The sequence below is a fragment of the Anarhichas minor genome, unplaced genomic scaffold (genome assembly GCF_050575085.1).
Source record: "Anarhichas minor isolate MPS153535 unplaced genomic scaffold, ASM5057508v1 ptg000017l, whole genome shotgun sequence".
Classification (NCBI taxonomy): domain Eukaryota; kingdom Metazoa; phylum Chordata; class Actinopteri; order Perciformes; family Anarhichadidae; genus Anarhichas; species Anarhichas minor.
Window position 1 is genome coordinate 9,332,849 of NW_027466463.1, and position 19,449 is coordinate 9,352,297.

The window sequence follows — 19,449 nt, forward strand, 5'->3', positions numbered from 1 at the left end:
CACTGAAATAGATATCCGGAAATATCTGGTTCTTTAGCTTAATGTTCCATTACCAGCTCACATTAGTTGCTGGCCTGCTGTTTGGTGCTGGACAGGTATAGTGTGCAGTGGATTCATCAGAGTTTTTTCCATATATGCCTGCTGCAGCCAAAAACAGTGAGCGCAATAAATCAGTTCATCGTTGCTGCCAACAAGCTGGAACTTGCTATAAAGTTCTGTGGTGCTGAGGTGAACTGCAGAGTTGGATGATAATTATAAAGCAAAAAACAAAACTACAACTGATACCACCACAGATTTTTTTATGAAATATAATATCAACTTAAACAGCCACTGATAGATAGTAGACAGATGGAACCACCGGACTGTGCGGCCCTGGAAAGATTAAAGTCATACCCTGGTCCGGAATCCATGTGTGCTCCCTTATGTATGTGTTTTTAGGTCCTGCATTGATTACAGATGTATGGAAGGTATATCAGATGTTAAATAATATTTTACAAATGTATGATAGCGACCCATGTTCGACCCTGAGTTAAATCAAAGTGACAGTAGGACATGGTACGTATAAGCACATATCCCCGCCGCCTATAAACTAAACAGGCAGTTATTGATCCGCACCATCTCCCTTCAGTGGAGGTCCCAGAGGTTGAGAATGCAATATTAATGGATCGGGGGGGGGGGAGTTGTTGTAGGCCTGTGTGTGTGTTTATTTGTGTGCGAGTGTTTGTGTGTGTGAGCATGCATCCACGCTCATAGCTCATGCAGGGCGACTCCATTAACCAGCACGGCGGTGGCGGGTCAGCAGTTTATGGCGGCCAGGCTCACAGGTCAAGGGGGACTGAAGAGGTCAAAGATTGTTCATTCCCAGAAGGTCTCCAATCACCCCAGCGAATTGATTGCTTACATCGGAAAAGCCACTGTCCTGCGTTAACTTACAATTTAGACCCTGCAGCCACACGACCCCTCCTAAACTCGCCCACCACCAACTTCTGCAGCTGGGAAGTGTTTGTCAAAGAATGACCACTCGCTTATGCTTACACCCATTGGGAAATAAGCTTATTTACTTACTTGTCAATACAATCAGATGAGAAGATCCACTCTCATCATTTTCGGTTCAATATAAGGCTATAGCCTGCTAGCGTGTTAGCTTAGTTTAGTAACAACATGTGGACTAAACAAACAAGATTAAACATGTTAATTAGTGAGCTTTAGAGGTTTGTTGTTGCGTTTAGACAAGGCAAAGCAAGCCGGCTGCTTTCTGTCTAAACTAAGCTAAGCGGCTGTTGGCTCTAGCTTCATATGTTTAGCGTACAGACGAGAGTATCAATATTCTCATCTGACTCTCAGCAATTTTTTTTTAAATGTTGAACTATTGCTTTGACCATGGTGCCAAGTTTTGCAGTTAATTTTCCAACATGGCTTCCGGTTAAACAATGAAAACAGCTTTGTTAACTGTGGCACGCCTTCTTGCAGTTTTAACCCCTTTACTGGCGCACTGCTTTAATTTGCTGAGTGCGTCACGTGACAGGGAATACTCAATAGGGATTGGACCTAAATGCAGAGAGTTGAGCAGGAAGTGGGATTAACCATATTTATGTGAATTATTAACGATTCAGCAGATGGCAAGAGTCCAAATAGGCAGAGGGTACAGCTGGAGAACAGGTGACAGGAAAACAGGCAGCAGAACACCACATAACAATGATGAAGAGCTGACAAAGAACAAAGGAACTAGGCTGGTATATGTCATGAACGACTGATGGGGAAATTGGGGACAGGTGAGCAGGAGGTCTAATGACTGCAGTGCTAACGAGGGACAGGTTAAACTAATCAGGGCGGGGCAGACAATCAAAACAGGCGGGAAAACACACAAAAGCAGGCAGAAAGTAATCTGTAATGAGAGGAGAGGTGAGTAACAGAATAGTGGTTAGTACTTTGTTACCTTCGGACAGAGATTTTAAAGTTCTTTATTATATTATTATATTAGAAAAATGTAATACTTAGTTTTATAAATAAGTAAAGGCTAAAGGTTAAACAATCTAAAGCATTTGCATACACTATGAATAAATGTCAGTTTTCCTACTTCGTCATCCCTTCACAAAAATCACAAAACAGTGATTAAATGTAATTTCTTTTCTAATCATCCAGTGTCTCTTCCAGAAAAAAAAAAAAATCATCTGCTAAACAGATGTACTTTAGATTCCCGGCAGCAGCAACATTGGTTTGTTTGGAATAAATACAAAGACCTTGAACTGAATGCTGCGAAGCAAAAATGAGCCCAAAACACATTTTCGAATAAAAGTTTTAGTCAGAACTTCCTGCAGAATATACAAAAGACTCAGAGAAAACATCTCAACAATAGTTTGTCATATTATAAATTAAGCTTTTAGAAATATAGAGTTGCATGTAAGTACCGTTTGTGGAGGTGAGTGTTGATTAAATGAAGTAGAAAACAATCACAGATTCAGGTGTTGTCTGTAGAGAACATTTTATACAAGCACTGTATTGGCGACATAAATAACAGCAAATGTACAACACATAGTAGCTGTGTTTCATATTTCTGGTACATTTTTTTTCCACCAGTACCAGGTATCCTTCTGCGTATGCTACATCTTTATTTTTTAATAAAGACAGTCCAGAAAGAGAGCTTCCTCTAACTTCATACACAGAATAAACGTGACAGACACGAACGGAACAATGCTGATTGGACTGAAAATATTCTGAATGATTAAGTTATATCTCAACAACACACATTTACATTTATCTTGATTGTGCATAATTCCAAACCCTTTGCTTCTTTCCTCACTGTAAGTGTTGTTTTTCAGCAGAGCTCCCGTGTCCCAATAGTCCAATATGTCATTTGGTTTAACTTCAGGCACATCTCTTTGCAGTGGGGGCGTCTTTCTGGAGTTATTTTCAAATCACAGGCTTTGCTGTTAAGTGTTTTGGACATCAATGACAGCTCAGCATACACCTGGCACTCACGGTGCCAAGTGCAAGTATATGCTTCAATCTGGTTTGCTCTCGTCACAGTGCAGCAGCAACCAGTGCTTCTCAAAAGCGTTCCTTTAGCATTGCTTGCTAACAAACTCACACATTTTGATAGCATGGCTGCTGTAAATCTGGAGGAAAGAAAAGGAGTTTTCATAGCTTAAGAAATGAAGGAAAGGTATATTTTGCACAGTAAAAGCTTTGGTAATACACAATGTCTTCAAGATATCCCTGTCTGGTTTTGGTAGCTGGCTGACCAAGAAGGCTAGTAACAGTTTTTAAGAGCTTTGGCGAGTAGCCGTTCAGTCCCAGCCAAAGTTGTGGCCGGTCATTTGGTAAAACTTGAGATTGAAGGGTCTGTAGAAGTCTCTGAGCCGATGCAGGACGTCAGAGGGGATCTGGGGATGGGGCCTGCCCTTCGACTTCCCCAGGCAGCGCGGCCTGCTGCTCCCCTCGGGCTTCTTTAGGCAGGGGAAACCTTTGGTCTGGTTGAAGTAGAAGTGCTTGTCTGTCACCACGCGTTTGAGCCCCAAGAAGTCCTGGACCCGGCCCATCTCGCCCGCCGGGTCCGTCACAAGGCGTTCGCCGCTGACAAAGAGGAGGCGTGAGAGCGGGAAGTAGCGCAGCCAGTTCTCTAGGTGCTTGGCGTAGATGCCGATGCGCACGGCACTCCAAGATGTGTCGATGAGGCCCGTGGTGGCATTGCGAAAGGCCAGGTTCTGGAAGGACGGGAGCCCGGGAGATTTGGACAGAGTCTGGGTGTAGTCGGAAACAGCCCGGGTCACGGGGTCACGCACCACCACGATGAGCTTGGTGTGGCGGCTCATGGAGAAGACACGGCGAGGGGCTTCCTTAGTGATGAAATAACTGGGGGTCTTCTCCATGGTGATCTGACCCTCCAGAGTACGAGGCATCAGGTTCCTGCACGACGGAGAAAAGAAAGATTGCCATTATTAAAACTGTAAATATTTTCCGTGAGAGTATACTTGAGAAAATGCCAACATACTGTAAGTTCTATATTACAAAAATAACATCTATATATATTAAAATAAATTAAAACATTCCCTTGATTTTCTCATTATTCGCATCGCATTCCTTTGACGATGCCTCACTTGCCTTGAAGGCTTTTTGATTTTGCTGTGGAATTAGTGAGCTACATCCGTGATTAGAGGGAGATAAACATGACATTAGCTGCCGGCATTGATGGAGTGACTGTGTCAGCTCAGACTGGGAGGGAGTCTGTGAGCGGCTACTGTAGGAAAACCGCAAGGCTATATTAACCTCAGGAAAGTAATTTCCTCTCCTCTGCTACCTCCTCCTCAACAGGCTCTCCCTCCCTGGTCCTTGGAGCTATGAGAGCGTCCCACGAGACTAAAATAATAGCCACATTACTGTCATACCACTGGTATTTGTAGCCCTACAGCAGGGTTGGAAAAGTTACTCTTAATGCTTTTTCACTTTAATTCCTTGTTTGTACAACAAGCTAATCCGTATCACATACAGCGTTAGAAACAAACAAAAAAACAAGACGACATGGTTTAATTAACAAGCAGCCAGAATTGTTTGGCTATATTTACAGCAGTATTGATACGCTTCCAGATCTCATTAATTAATTTGGTGAGTACAATGTTATCATTGCACATTGAAATGATTAGCAAAGTTACGAAAATAAGACCCAAGCTGTAATACACTGGAATGATCCTTTAATTTATTAAAAAGAGTCCATAGTATTGTCTTATGGCTATGTGTTCGCATTCAATCCTGGTTGTTGCATTTGGCCCTCAGATTGTAATTATAATCAGCGGTAGAGGTATTCTAGTCACACTTTGGCTCTTAGAGGACGAGGCTGCGCTCTTCCTCTTGATCTTTACTCCTACTTAGATGACTCAGAGGCTGAGAAGACATAGTAGTGCCTCAAATCTGTCAACAAACCCAGACCAGAGCCTGCATTTGACTGAGAGTCATTATAACGTGCCAGAGCAGATTGTATATAAAACGAGGAAAATGGGAGGGAAAGGAAAACACATTTGTCTCGTGCCCTTTATTTCATTCAAATGCTACTGCAACGTTATAATGAAATCGAATGACCTCCGTTGTGAAAAAAAAAAAAAAAAAAGATTCTGCCAATTTTCTTCTAAATTAATGTTGAATTCAAAGAGATTAAAAATCTCAGGCTCAGTTTGTGTTATAGAAATCTAAGCAATGAGGAATGTGTTGCATCTGTGAAAGATCCCTCGGCTAATTTCCACGCTTCCCCTCTCCCTCCTCAGCAGGCATGTGGTGACGGTTGGGTCGGAGTCTTCGTGGTTGGTCTGTAAGTGAAGGGCTTAGGGGGCTCTGAGCTCTGGTGTGTGTGGGGATGGAGCCGACTCCATTCCTCTCTCTCTCTGATCCAACACGCACAGAGTCCGCTCCGACTCTCCAAGCATGAAACCACGAGGGTAACAACAGATACACAACTCATGGTATTCATAAGAAACCCCCGCGCTGCTTTACAGGGACAAAAGTTTAGAAAAACAATACTGTTCCTATGGCTAGTCTCAACATTGGGATGTATTACAATGAGCATTTCAGGCCAAAGTATAAGCTGCAACCTATCGCTCTGAAGCCAAGTTCCTGAGGCTGGTCACCACATGACGTGAGTGGCAAAACAGGTTTTATGAATCCAAAGCCACATTTTCCATTTCGATCCAAGGGCAGTTTAACAACAAAATTCACCCTTTTGATACGGTAACTCTCATTTGTCATCACTCTGTAAGGTTATTTTGCGGTAATTACATGCTGGTCTGGTTCATCTACTTGCCTATTAAGTATTTTTTTATTTTTTATCTGAAGGAATGCGACGAAAAACACACTACCGAACAATGTGGACCCAGATATGCAAGACATTGTCTGTATTTACGTTTATTTTCTGTGGTTGCAGGCAGTGACATCAAAAGCAACCAACCTCAAAACAAACATAAGTGAGGTGCTAGTGTGTTTGCGCTGTTTGGTGTTTTGCGAGTGTGCCTATAGCACTATATGGATGTTTGATTTCATCCAATCAGTCTAATGGAAGCCATGGTGTTCCATTCAAGGCTGAGTGGGGCTCCCATTGACATCGTGTTTACATTTTAAACCTCTTGCCTGTAATCACAGAACAGCCCGGCTACAACAGAAAGCCCAGGAGGAGGCCACAGCAAAGGGAGGAGGAGGGGTAAAGCAGAGGGATAGAAGAAGAAGAAGAAGAGAAAAGGAAACTCTTGGGCAAGAATAAGAGGAAAAGAGGTAAAAGCACTGATGAAGAGCAAAAACGGCAGTAACGTAATCCTCTCATTAACCTGGAGTCACTGCTCAGAAGCGTCTAATCTCTTTTTCTCTCGAGAAGATGAAATCATAGTGTTTGTTCTTTTTATCTGATGCTAGCCGCCGTATGGTTTCCAAAGAGTTTTTCGGGAAACCTAGCGACCTGATGTTTTCATCACACCTTCACCGTTAGCATCTGTAGCAGGAATTCATTCGGCTTTGAAAGTGCACATGCTCACATTTAGCTGTGCTCTTTGTGGGTGGGCTGAGCTTTTATTAGGGCCTGTTGTTTAAAGCACTGCAGGCTAATAAGGCTACTGTTTATGACCAGAATATGAGGATACACGAGTGAGCTGTGAATACTGACCTGCGTCGGGCTCTCAACAAAAGCAACAGCAGACGAGCACGGTCTGCTTCACGTGTCGACGGACCGTTTGAGAAGCGTTTTCCAGTCCTGGTTTATAAGCCCAGTTTAGATAACTACATATTTGGTCAAAAGTGAGTTCATACCAGAATCTTTCGACACTTTTTCTGCATAAAAAAAATGATTGCGCCAAAGAAGTGTAAAATTTCCAAACACAAGGCAGGATTTGCAGTAAAATACAGGCCAAACCGCGCTCACATCAATTTTACATATAAGGTTAAATAACTCTGGTGGGGGGGGGGGGGGGAGGTTATTTACCAGGCAGACAAAGTTGTATACTAATTATGGGAAATGTAGGACAGTGTTTTTTGGGAATACAAGTTAAAAAATAATTTTCAAAATGTTTTAAATATATTAGATTGTTGACTAAAATTAATAATAAATAATAATATGATGATAATAATAAATGAATAAATGTTTTATTACAAATGGTAGACTGACAGATACACAAATAGCAAAACAGAGCTACTGTTCATCTGATCACTATGAACTACGCTGAAAGAACACATTCGGTTCGTAGATGCGTCATTTTCAACCCTGCGTTCCCTGAAGACTGTTTATTTGTATTATTTAGGTGTCGAGTGAAACAAAGGGCATCCCAACCTATCTATCTGCTATGCAGTCTGAAAACCCCTTTTATTCTATCAACTTGACTGTTTCTGTAATTATTGTTCTATGACTTTTAAGGGAATGAAAGGGTTTGCCCACTAAAGTGCTACTCAAATGTGAGTTTGTTTTACTTCCAAAGTAAAAAAGGCACCTGCAGGTAGAGCAGACACGGTGGCTTCAGCCACTATCATTTCTGTTCGTACACCACCCATCTCTCTCTCTTTCTGCGCTTTCTACTACGACATACACTCAAACACATGTAAACACATAGATCCACATCTGGGAGTAATGAAGTCCCCAGTTAGAGAGAGTGTGTGTGTGTGTGTGTGTGTGTGTGTGTGTGTGTGTGTGTGTGTGTGTGTGTGTGTGTGTGTGTGTGTGTGTGTGTGTGTGTGTGTGTGTGTGTGTGTGTGTGTGTGGCGGAGATGAGGGAAGTGTTTCTGGGTTAGGAAGTTTTCCTCTGGTGCCGGGGGTTCGGAGCTCTGAAAGCTGTGATCCATACTGGGCCCGAGGCCAGACCCCCGGACCCTCTTAATCCCCACCAGCCTGCGCTGCGCGGAAATGGACTCTTCCACCCTGAAGGTCAGAGGCAGATGGTTGTGATTCAGAGGGCGAGACCACCGGGGATCACACGGGATCATGTAATGCAACATGTCATCATGTGCAGATCTCTCTCTCGTACACGCGATGTTACCCCCTCTTCTCCTTCATCCATCCCTCCACTTCTCCTCCGTTCACCTCGTCTTTTCCCCCCATCTCCTTCTTACAACTTCAAAGCCTCCACTTGGCCTCCACTGTATCCTTCAAAGTGAGATTGTTATGAATACATTTGACACGTGTGAAGGAATTTAAAAGCCCATCGACATCCTCAACCACTACAGAGGGAGACATGAAGACGGATGCAGTCTGCCTGTGTGTGTGTTCAGAGATCTGTAAAAGCTGCTGCGTGGAGGGAGGTTTGTCATTACTGACGGCAAATACAGGGTGAGGAGCTTCTGTGGGCTGATTAGAAGTCAGCGAGGACTGGAAGCGACTCAATAAAAGGGGAAGTAAAGTAGTACTTCTCTGTGTGTGTGTTGGAGTTGGGCCATTACTTTGTGATGCTTCTGGCCAAAATTTGGCTTTTTATTAAATGTATCCACTGCCAAGTAAAAATAGAGAAAACTCCTTTCTTCAACATTTTCTTATTTCTGTCAGGTATTCTGATTGTGAGGAAATAATGAATGATATGAATGTAAGTTGCATCTGGGTTTCATTGCCCAGTTTTTGTGTCTAAATACAGTTTCAGAGGATTGTCTTGTGAAGTAGAAAATTCAGATAAAAACGGTCTTGAAATGATCTTTTTACAGGGTTTCTGCAGTGTTAACAAGTTTAAATTATTAAATAAGACTTTTTTTTAGACCTTTTAAATACCAAGCAGAATGCAATTTAATACCTTTTTATATATACGAATAACAGAAAAATCAGTAGGGACAATAAAGCCAACATTCATTTATTAAGTATATGAAATTATTGAAATATATATATGTCTTATTCATTGTTAGTACTACTGAGTACTGTATAACAACAATTCGTAGTGATTAAAAAAATATATTTATGTGACGTGGACCCAGATAAGCAGCAGATAATTGCTGGATGCACACTGAATATTGGCAGAAGATATTATCCATCAGCCCTTTACGCAATATCTGTATGAAATAAACCCAAATTGCCCACACCTCATGTTACTGTATCTCACATCAGCATGCGTGTGGCGGACCATTACGCACTCCGAAGGTTACCGTCTGGCTGAAGCACCAGGGTGGTGAGGAGTGTTTTTACCGAGGAGGTTCGCATCAATGGGGTAGGTCGGTAGGAAAGAGCTGAAGAATGTGTCTCGCTGAGGGGAAAAATAGAGGCGTAACAGTTAGTAGAGACATCAGAGGGTCTACTGAGAGTGGTGAGTGAGTGAGAAGTGGTCAGTCAGAGTTTCCTCTGAGAAACCAGGGCGGCTCTAATGATAGAGGAAGATCCGTGTGTGTGTGTGTGTGTGTGTGTGTGCTTCTGTGTGAATTTTCTACTAATTCTATTTCAACATTTAGCACTAGCTTCCAAAGTGTTTGAATCATCTGTTAATCGCTGACTAATGTAACAAATGAATTGATGATTTGTCTTAAAGGAATAGTTTGATATATGTTGAGTTGGGTAATAAATCTATTTTATTAACTAATTTGAACTGATGGTTTAGGAAGATGTTTAAAAATGAAAATCCATTTTTCATATCACCCGGCCCTAGTTAGATGAGCAGATTAATACCACTCTCATGTCTGACTGTACGTGAAGTATGTAGGCTAGCTGTTTCCACCTGTTTCCAGTCTTTATGCTAAGCTAAGCTAACTGGCTGCAGCCTGTCTCCTTATATTTACCGTAGAGACTTGACAGTGGTATCAAGCCTCTCATCGAACTCTCGGCAGGATGGAAAAAAAGCTTATTTCTTAACCAAATATAAATTATGATTAAGTTATCTCTAGGAGGTAAAGGGCAAAAATATCACAGCAATGACTAACGAGCGCCAAAGTGCTTAGTACTTAAAAATGACCACAGTAAGAAAAAAGAAGAGAAAATGAAGAACAGGAAGAAGGGATGCAGTGATTTTATCTTTCAGATAGCGTGACAACCTGTAATGTTGGAACATGTAAATAAGCCTGTAAGTTATGTGTGTCTGAATGTGTATGTGTGAGCGTACTGTATGTGTCCATATGAGTGTAAGTGTGTGTGCACTGATTGTTCCCACCCCTCTTGACTTATCAAGTGGGAAAATCTGCAGTCGTGTTCCTGCCGGGCCCACAGTGGCCCACTTGTGTGGCTTTATCTCCGAACTGCCGGGGGGCCCCGGGGGCCCCACCCTGCCTTCATCCGATCCCCTGAACACAGGATGGGCAGATAGAATGGTTAGGTCCTGAAATGATGTCCTTTCCACAGTTACATTATTGGGCTGTTAATAACATGTATTTACTGTAAATGTAAAATTCCTTTTGAAATAATCCTGTCAATTTATCAGCACATTAAAGCTGAAGCAATTAGTCAGTTACTCAATTATTTGATTGAGAGAGAATTGACAGGGAATTATTTTGATAAGACTCATTGTTGAAATTTAACTTAGGTTCTGAGAACATAATGGGCATTTTTTTGCTATTCTACATTTTATGGATAAAAAATGTGTCAAGTATTTGAGAAAATATGACAAAAATATTCGTATATTGTTACAGCCTTGCAGCACATATTTGCAGATGTATTCAAAAGTGTTAAGAATTTTACTCAATCATCAGATTATTTTGTACTCTATAGGCTGTGGCAAGTAGTGTGCTTTATGTTGAATAATGTTAATGCACAATTTGAAGGAGCAGACGGGAGATTGCATTTCACTGGAGTTGTAACGTTACCTTGTACAATTTCATGTGACAAATAAATTGGTTGATTTGAATAAAGAAGTCTTGCGCTCCAGTTTTTACCAACCGGCAACCAGGAGCAACAAGACCACAGGGTTAACAGTAGAGCTTCATTTTGGCTCTTCAGAAACCCATTCCATGTGCTCCAAAATACATTGCAAGTATTTCCAAATATCAAATTATTAAATTGCTATTCATATTGGAGGAAGCCGACATATTTTGTAATACTTACTATATACTATATTTCATACAGACAGACAGCCAGACTGCAGATTTTGTTTGTCCTTCAGTTCAGCCGGTCCAGTTAAAGATTAAACATGAGTCAACATGTCCATACTTTAAAGTTTACCCTTCCCATGAGTCGCACAGGTGACAGAAAACAACCAAGTTTCACTAATTAAACAGCTTTTCTAAATGAGGACACACACACACACACACACACACACACACACACACACACACAGACACACACACACACACACACACACACACACACACACACAGACACACACACACACACACACCTCAAAAACACTGTAATTGACTCAATATGGACTTTTGCTCGTCTGGCAACTCCCCAGGTCCCCACCAATAAGAACACTCAATGCTGTATGATGCTAAAAACCCACTTCCAAACAGCTTCAGCCTGCCCCTCCTTGTGGTTTCTCAGCTCATTGTTAGCAGTGTCTTAAGTTGAAAAACGGAAATTGCCGCTGGCAGAGGCATGGCTTTTTGCAACTGGAAACAGTCCATTCAGCGGTCTGCTATTAGTGCCATCTATCAGGCTCATGAGAGTGGACTCAGCAGGCCCTGGCTGCGTTTACACACATCAAACATGCAGGGCGAAGTAGAGTTTGGATGGACATGAAGCGGGAGGTGGTGTCGGTTTCCAGATTTCCTCCAATCACAGCGTCTTGTTTGATGGTTTGCTTGTCCTCAAATTCAGCTCCAGCTCTCTTTGCCAGAGTCTCAGGTATAATTAATCTCATTTCCTCTCAAAGCCGGCACAGACATCACCGACAATTAACCAGTTCAAGTCGGTTAAGTCAAACCGATGGGAGTTTTCGAGGAAGGTTTGACAGCAGACAAAGAAAGGTGTGTTTCTCTGTGGGATTCTCTGGGTGGCTGCAGGTTCTCACGACCCCTCACCCACCCAGGCAGTCAGACATTAAACAGAGATAGACACCAGTGAGAGGTCCACAGCCACAGCCACACACAGCCACACACACACACACACACACACACACACACACACACACACACACACACACACACACACACACACACACACACACACAGTCAATAATTACCTGCCTCTCCAGACAGACCAGTGATGGTTAACTGGGTGTGGGTTTGAGTATCTGTCCTCCCATCAAAACCAAACAGCAGTAACTGTGTGAATGTAACTGTCAGTATCTCTTTCAATGACAAAAATCATTTACATTTTATTTATATAGCGCCAACTCATATAATAGAAGTTATCTCAGGGAATGTTCCACATTCCACTTCACAAAATGATCTTTATAATAAAGTGATTGACTTAAGTTGAGAAAGTGAGACGATATTGTACTCAGATCTGTTCTTCAAAACAGTTGAATAAAAAGAGCAAGAAGACAGCAGAACTAAAGAGCAACTCCAATCCATGGGCATCATGAACTGATCATTTAGAACACATCGTATAGTAGATCTTAAAACGTTGATTGATTAGTTGATAAGTTGATTCCTTTTCAATTTTGGAAACAACTATTTTGGAAATTAGTCTTTTTTTTTATCCCCAAAAAGATGCCAAACTTACTCCCAGCTTCTCAGTTTTGAGGGCTTTAGGTTTTATTTTGTGTTTCATATCATTTTAAACTAGATATTTTGGGCTTTTTGATTGTTGCTTAAACAAAACTTGACTATTTTCAAACATTTTAGAAACAAAAATCTGCAGCATCATTTTCTCGTCTAATATTTTGTCCGTCATTTTAATTCGGCTAAAATGTCCTAATCACTATCACACCTCTTTAGTGATGATGGGAGAAGCAGAAGCTGTTTTACTGCATTTGATGTAATCTTAAATTAGGATTTAAACACCAGCAGATGATGTGAAGTGATTGGGGACAAAACCCCCACAGTCCTCGTTCTGCACCAGTTCAATGGAAGCTAATATGAAGTTTGACAAGTCAAGTCAGTATCTTTCAAAGTGACAAACGTACTTATATTGTGTTACTGTTCCTCTACTGGAGCTCAGCGAGGAAACGTTCTCTGATCAAACACAGAGAGGTCATTTTCACATTGACTGCATTAAGAGGAGAAAAAAAGTAGGTCAAGAGGAAGTAAAAGCAAATGACGGAGAGAGGAGGAGGAGAAGGAAGCAGAAAGATGATTATTTTCTTGTGGTCCATTAAACATTTCGGCTTGTCAGTCATCCTGATCTCTGGCTGTTTAACAAGAAAAAGCAGACTTTGATGAGCGAGCAAAAGCAACGGCATGTCCTGATCCTGTTACTTATTAAAATGCACACTCTCAGTCTGATAGTCTGCAATTACAGACGAATAGACGATTGAAATTAAAATCAGTCACAGTGATGAACGACACGGACCCCTGTGTTTCTGCGCCCTGTAGCTGTGACTGAAGGGTTGTGAGCTTCATAGTTTGCCTCTCATCGTGCATCTCGTTCCATTATTTCTGATTGGATGAGACGCGGCATGCTGGGAGTCTAAAGGTCGTCCAATGACGAGCTGTCAAAATATTGATGACTGAGTTGGACCAAACCTTTTTTTTTTTTACCAGTAAAAATCCATACCTGTCCTGCACCAATTTATCAAGTCATGTTTGATTATATGCTTATACTTTTTCTAAACTTCATTTACATATTAATTCTGACAAAACAACATTTAAATGTAAATAGCAGCACGTGTCACGTCATGTTTATTAGCTCTGACAGACCGGATGGTGTTGCTCATGTTTATGCATTAACGACTACTTTTTCCTCGCTGCGCTGACGCGGCTTGAAATACTCGCAAAGCATTCAGCCCTGTCTTCGGCACAAAGCCTTCTTTCTTCCAGCAAGATCTATACACTTCCTATTTTTTACAAGTTCTTGCTTGAAAGCCACTCTTTCCCCTCCGAAAAAAAACAAAACAAAAACACTTTGTCAGTCTGAAATAAATCTGCAACATGCAGCTCCCAAGAATGCGATCAGAGAGGAATTCAACCGGAGAATCTCCTGTGAACGGTAGAAAAGTCTGACAGGAAATAAAACCAGGACATTCCTGTCTAGGTATAGCTGAATCGTACGACGCGCTTCCTGAGAGAGAGAGGAGACTATGAGACAAAGAAATGAGTCGATTAAGGACAGAGATTTAGAGACAGAGAGAAAGAAACATCGACTCTAAGGAGAGCTGCTGTACCAGGAGCGAGGACTCGTCCGCTGGCTTTACATTACACAGTTTGAGTGACCTGAACAAGCCAATACATCCACCACCGGCAACACTCACACTGTGAGGTATAAATGTCAGCAGTGGAAGGGGAGTAACAGCTCCTTGTCAACAAGATTGAATATTCAGAAGTTAATTCATTTCTGCTGCAACAGGGCGATAAAGGCAGATGGAGGGAGATCAATAGAGAGAACCTATTTTAGGTGATCGATATCGGGAGATGACATTTATATCTCCTGGATATTTATAGCGTCAAGAAAAGGTGTGCAAACGAGGGGGGCGGAAGGAAAAGCAGGTCGAGGCGAAGCAGCGCGGATGAATCCGAGCTCACAACACATGCTCACACTCACTTTGCACACCATGGCTGTCTAAACCCTCGTTCTCCACCACCAAACCACAGAATCGTTTCCAGTTGATGGCGAAGCCAAGGCTTTTCCACATGCAAGCATTTTTTTTTTTTCTCCGACAATTTGCCAAATGCTTCCTTTAAGGATGTCCATGTGTTTTACTTGGTCACCGGCTGAAGACGTGCGCGGGGGCCAAGGCTCCCTCTCCCAGCTCAAAGACGCAGACAGCGCTTTGACACGAGGAGCTCTGTCAGAGAATACATGTTTTGAGTGATACTTTCCAGCCCAGCTTCAGATGATATTGTTGGCTTTGCATACAAACGCTTCTGTTTCAAATTGTTATATGTGATTCACCGGTTAATTAACGTGCAATTACACCAAATGAATAATATTTTTAGAACAACATATGATATCTGGAAGTACGGAGGAGGCCGGAGGGCAGAAAGGGAGAGAGGAAAGGACTGTAGGAAGGCACAGGGAAGTCAGATGTGTCTACTACAACACATGGGGACAGGTCAACGTTGAGATTTGTCAATCAATTCGGATAGAGGGCTTTGTCGCCTCAATGCAAACACATGTCGCTTCAGAGCATATTGCTGAAACGATTCCGTCGATTTTTGGGGAGAACAGTCTCTGAGTCGTATCCGACTCAATACGTGGATATATTTTATACAATCAACTTTTTTTTTTACTCATAAGATGAGCTACTCCACAATCTTTCCACGTCCTCCATGGCAAAAAAAACAAAACGCTTTGACTCTTGCTGCTTGTCCGTAGGCCAGTGAACTACGCCGCCCCTGGGTACAATAAGCTTCCCTTATAGCAGTAAAGGTTGAGTTGCAGGAATACTGAAGACAAGAGGGTGGCTGCTGTTGACTAATGCTTCACAAGTCCTTGTTTAACTGCGACCGGGGGCCTAATCCCTCTCAGCAACTCCGCACGTCCCTGAGCTGTCCGTGTTAATGCCTGACCTGGCACGACACTGGTCCAATCCACACAGTGTTGACACGAGCTGTCGGCGGATTAGTACGGAGCAAAAACACATGTTTCATTACGCCTTCAAAAGAGAAAGGAGAGGAAGGGAAAAAAAGAGAAATGAACACGTCATGTCTGTGTTCAGAGAGCACAAGGTGAGGTCAGTTTACCAACAACAGACCTCTCACCTTCAGCCGTTTCTAGTGTTCTGCTTTGTCACAATTCAGATAACTACAGATCCTAGAGCGTGCGGCTTCAGCTAAAAATGCATGTCATCAAACGTTTGGGTCTTATCCACACACTTGTTAGATTAAATAAGAGCAAATCCAAAACTCATCCAGTTTAACATATCTGTTTAGTTGGTCAAATACAAAAGCGCAAGTACGTTATTGTGCAAAGCAATGGCATCATTTCCAACGGAGAGAGTGGGAGGTAGCATTGTGTACTGATTTTCCACCAGGTTATGCAGCCAAAAGTTGAACTAAATTGACCTCTGGCCCACGCTGACCTCCATCACGTGCGGCCAATGAGATTATTGGGACTGGAAGGATTCTGAAGTCATGACGGCCATGATTTACTAAAGAGAGCAGAAGCGGCAGAAAAGTTAATTTGTGCTTTTCTGAATTCAGGGGGTTCTGTAAATCTGATCCCATCGGGAAAAATCTGAAGCCTGGCAGAAAAGATTAGATGGGTTAGGGATACGAGGTTAGAGAATACATTTTGAGATTGTTTAGTAGTCTAGTCTCTGTAGTCTATAATATCACACAGCTGCTACTTTGTAGGGTTATTTCCTGCCAAATACTTTGGGGGAGACATGACAGTCTCACAGTTAACCTCTCAGTAATGATAGAAATGCTGAAATTGAAGCTGATTTGTGCATCATCTTATATTCCCTAAACTCCAACAAGTTATACAGATCTGAAATAGTACTCAATTGATTAGTTGACCCACGGAAGATTCTACTTATTTTCCCAGCAATACTGCCAAACATTCACTGATGTTGGTTGCTCAAATGTCTGCTGATTGTATGATAGTTAACTTGATGTATTTGGGTTATGGGCTAAATCACTCATAACTGCATCATCACACATGCATTGGACATGCAGCAGGAAAACCCCGTCCTCCTCCTCTTCCTGAAAACCACACTGAGTAGAACCAACACACACGCACACACACACTTGAATCTCTGATGTCGCTTAGCGCTGTTCCACCTGAGCCTCGCAGGGAACCAATCATTACCCGGCTGTATTGATCTCTCACAGCCTCTCTCTGTCTTCTTCTCTCAAACCCCGTTTTCCCCCCCTACCACACCTCCAACGTTCTCCTCTCTCTCTCTTCTAGTCTCTTCATCAAACCATCATTTACTCCCCGGATCTTTTTTTCCTTGTTCTCCCTCTGTAATAGTGTTCCCCTGTTCCTCCCTCTCCGTCTCTTCTCCTCTCATCCCTGTGCTATCAGAAATATCAGATATCAGTCATTTCCAGCCTAAAAACAGGGAGGTTCCTCTGACCACGGCTGTTTAAAAGCATTCTTTAAAGCACTTTTTAGTTCATCAACTAAGACTAACGAATCTCTCTGCATGCTGCTGTCCTGAAAACAACGTCACGTGTCTGGGTTTTATTGTAAAAATGTAAGGCAAAAGAAATACGTCTGTCAATCTTTTAAAAAAAACACATTTCGGCTGATCGTCAAGCAAACACCTGACAGAGGGGTCATCCACACTACCACCATCCACAACAACCCATCCTCCCTCTGTGATCAGGCTGGCGGTGAGGCCCTCCGGGGACCAACATTGGACACTTAGGGAAGCAGCGCGTCAGCTCAATAAACAGCAATTTATTGGCAGGGGACTGAATACGCTGCCATCCTTGGAGGCTATCAGCGGAGCGTCTTATTGGTGCTGAGGGATATTAATGAAGAGGGGAGAGAGAGAGAGAGACTGATCACACCACGCATGAGATGATGCGTTTGCGGGCACCAAAACATGCTTCGCGTGGGCTAATGAGTGCAGAGTGTATTTGAAATAGCTCTGCTGCTGTTACATCATGCTCGGGCACTAATATGTCGTCATTTACTGTTTTAAAGGAACTGGAAAACACACCATAATAAGCGGACGACAACATGTGAAGAGGCCACCTGAAGCGCCGACATTAGTTAAAAAAAAAAAAGAGTGGAAAAAAAAGTTCTTGACGTGTATGGCACTAAAAAGTGGGAAAAAAATAACTGCTCACATCTCAATTTTAAATCCTCATACTGTATCCTCACCATTTATTAACGTTTATGTTTCAACACTCTTTTCAGTTTGAGGATGAAACTGATTCCAAAGACACACAATGAGATTTAACTTTGTTCAGACGTTAGCCACCCCGACGAGATCTACGAAAAACACTTATGTGCAATTGTTGATGATAAAAAAGAGATATAATGCACATTACAGAGAGGAAGCCATAATAAATCTTGAAGAATCTAAAGAAGAAGAGGGGTCTTCTTTTGGGGGTGCACATGTCTACTTGCAATGCATGACCTGATTTCACTAGACAATGTATAACCCAACAGGAATAAGATCATTACATCGTTGAATTAATTCCTCCAGTTTAATAAACTAGAAAATTAAAAAAAAAGGCTTCTGTGCATCTTGGGGGAGAAAGGGAAAGGTCTAGCTCCTGGAAAGTGAAAGTAAGCAGCTTTAACTTCTAATCAGGCGTCCTTGACTTCTGCCCTGAACTTTGACCCTCACAGTTCATTACTCCGATAATTTCCCGGTTTCGAGACAGCAGGGAACCGCCTGATTTCCAGTAAATATTGAATTAATTGGTGTATAATTTAGTATAAAAAAACAAACTGCCTACCTGTACCAGTCCAGTCCCTTGTCGTAGAAGCGGTCAAAGAAGTGCGGCTCAGAGCCGACGGCTCTCACGTCCGGATGGATGCGCAGGAACTCCAGCAGAGCCCGCGTGCCACCTTTCTTCACCCCGATGATGATGGCCTGGGGGAACTTTTTGCTGCCGAAATTGTTGGCTATAGAGATGTTGTTAGGTGGAGCGTCGCTGTTCGACAAGTCCGACAGCTGCTCGCGGACGACCTGAGACGCGTTATACGCGCCGAGCTGCTGCGCTGACAGCTCGTGTCCATCATCGACGGTGATTCTGTGTTGAATATTGCTTTGCTGGTCGTAAACGGGCCTGGGCAAGGAGTCACAGTATCCGTTGAGGCAGTAAAATAGGTAAGTGAAGAGAATGATCATGGCCAAGAAGACGGACAGCTTGGACTGCACCCTCAGGTGTCCAAAGTTGAACGCAGCTCTCCATTTACTACATCCCATGAGTCGCACTCCAGAGCACGAGGACACAACGCAGGAAACATGCCACATCAAAAGGCTTCATACTTCTAAAAGTCCCCTCAGTGCTTTTTCACAAAAAATAATTTAAAAAATCACAGCGCTCGTGCCACAACAGCAAGTGGCGCAAAACATGCTCCCCCGCGCGTAAAAGAGCTCTGCATGTTCCTCAGTTTATTTTGCTCGCCCTTTGACTCTCTCTCTCTCTCTCCTCTCACTTTCTCTCGTCAGCTCGTTATCGAAGACAACTTGTAGATATTTTTCAAGAACTCGAGCAAAGTCCCAGCGAGGCTCAGCTGAGAGGTGGCTGTGCGTTAACTTCCCGCAGCGCTCCGTGCTTTCTGTGCGCTCCCGTGGTTCCTGGGCAGGCAGCGGGCTCTGTAGGAAAAAAAAAAAAACATGACACCCTTTTTCCCCGTCTGACTGCCAAATCCACGCCCTGTTTCTCAAACACACGCCCCTTCCATCCTCGGCCCGTGCGACACTGCAATAACAGCGAGCAATGATTAACTTTGCACCCACTCCAAGATGTCAGAGAGGGAGAAACGCTCATAGCCTAAACATCTAATTATTTTCAGTCATTAGTTTAATTGCATTTAATGCTTCGAAAGAGGAGGGAAATATCTGGAACATGATG

The 19,449-nt window shown here is 42.6% G+C and overlaps 1 protein-coding gene across 1 annotated transcript; it reads right to left on the reverse strand.

Moving 5' to 3' along the window:
* Window positions 1-3,287: 3,287 nt before the first annotated feature.
* On the reverse strand, window positions 3,288-18,845 carry LOC142951394 (heparan sulfate glucosamine 3-O-sulfotransferase 6). The gene is made up of 2 exons (XM_076092903.1): window positions 18,325-18,845; window positions 3,288-3,906 (listed from the first exon to the last, which is right to left on the reverse strand). Exons 1-2 carry the CDS (start codon window positions 18,843-18,845, stop codon window positions 3,288-3,290), a joined length of 1,140 nt encoding a protein of 379 aa, XP_075949018.1.
* Between the last annotated feature and the right edge of the window lie 604 nt (window positions 18,846-19,449).

What these genes read in the sequence shown, in the direction of transcription:
- LOC142951394 (XM_076092903.1), bottom strand. Translation starts at nt 18,845, where the DNA reads ATGTGGCATGTTTCCTGCGTTGTGTCCTCGTGCTCTGGAGTGCGACTC. An exon ending in AAGGGACTGGACTGGTACAG is followed by an intron (nt 3,907 to 18,324) that starts GTAGGCAGTTTG and finishes TCCGTCGTGCAG; the next exon opens with GAACCTGATGCCTCGTACTC.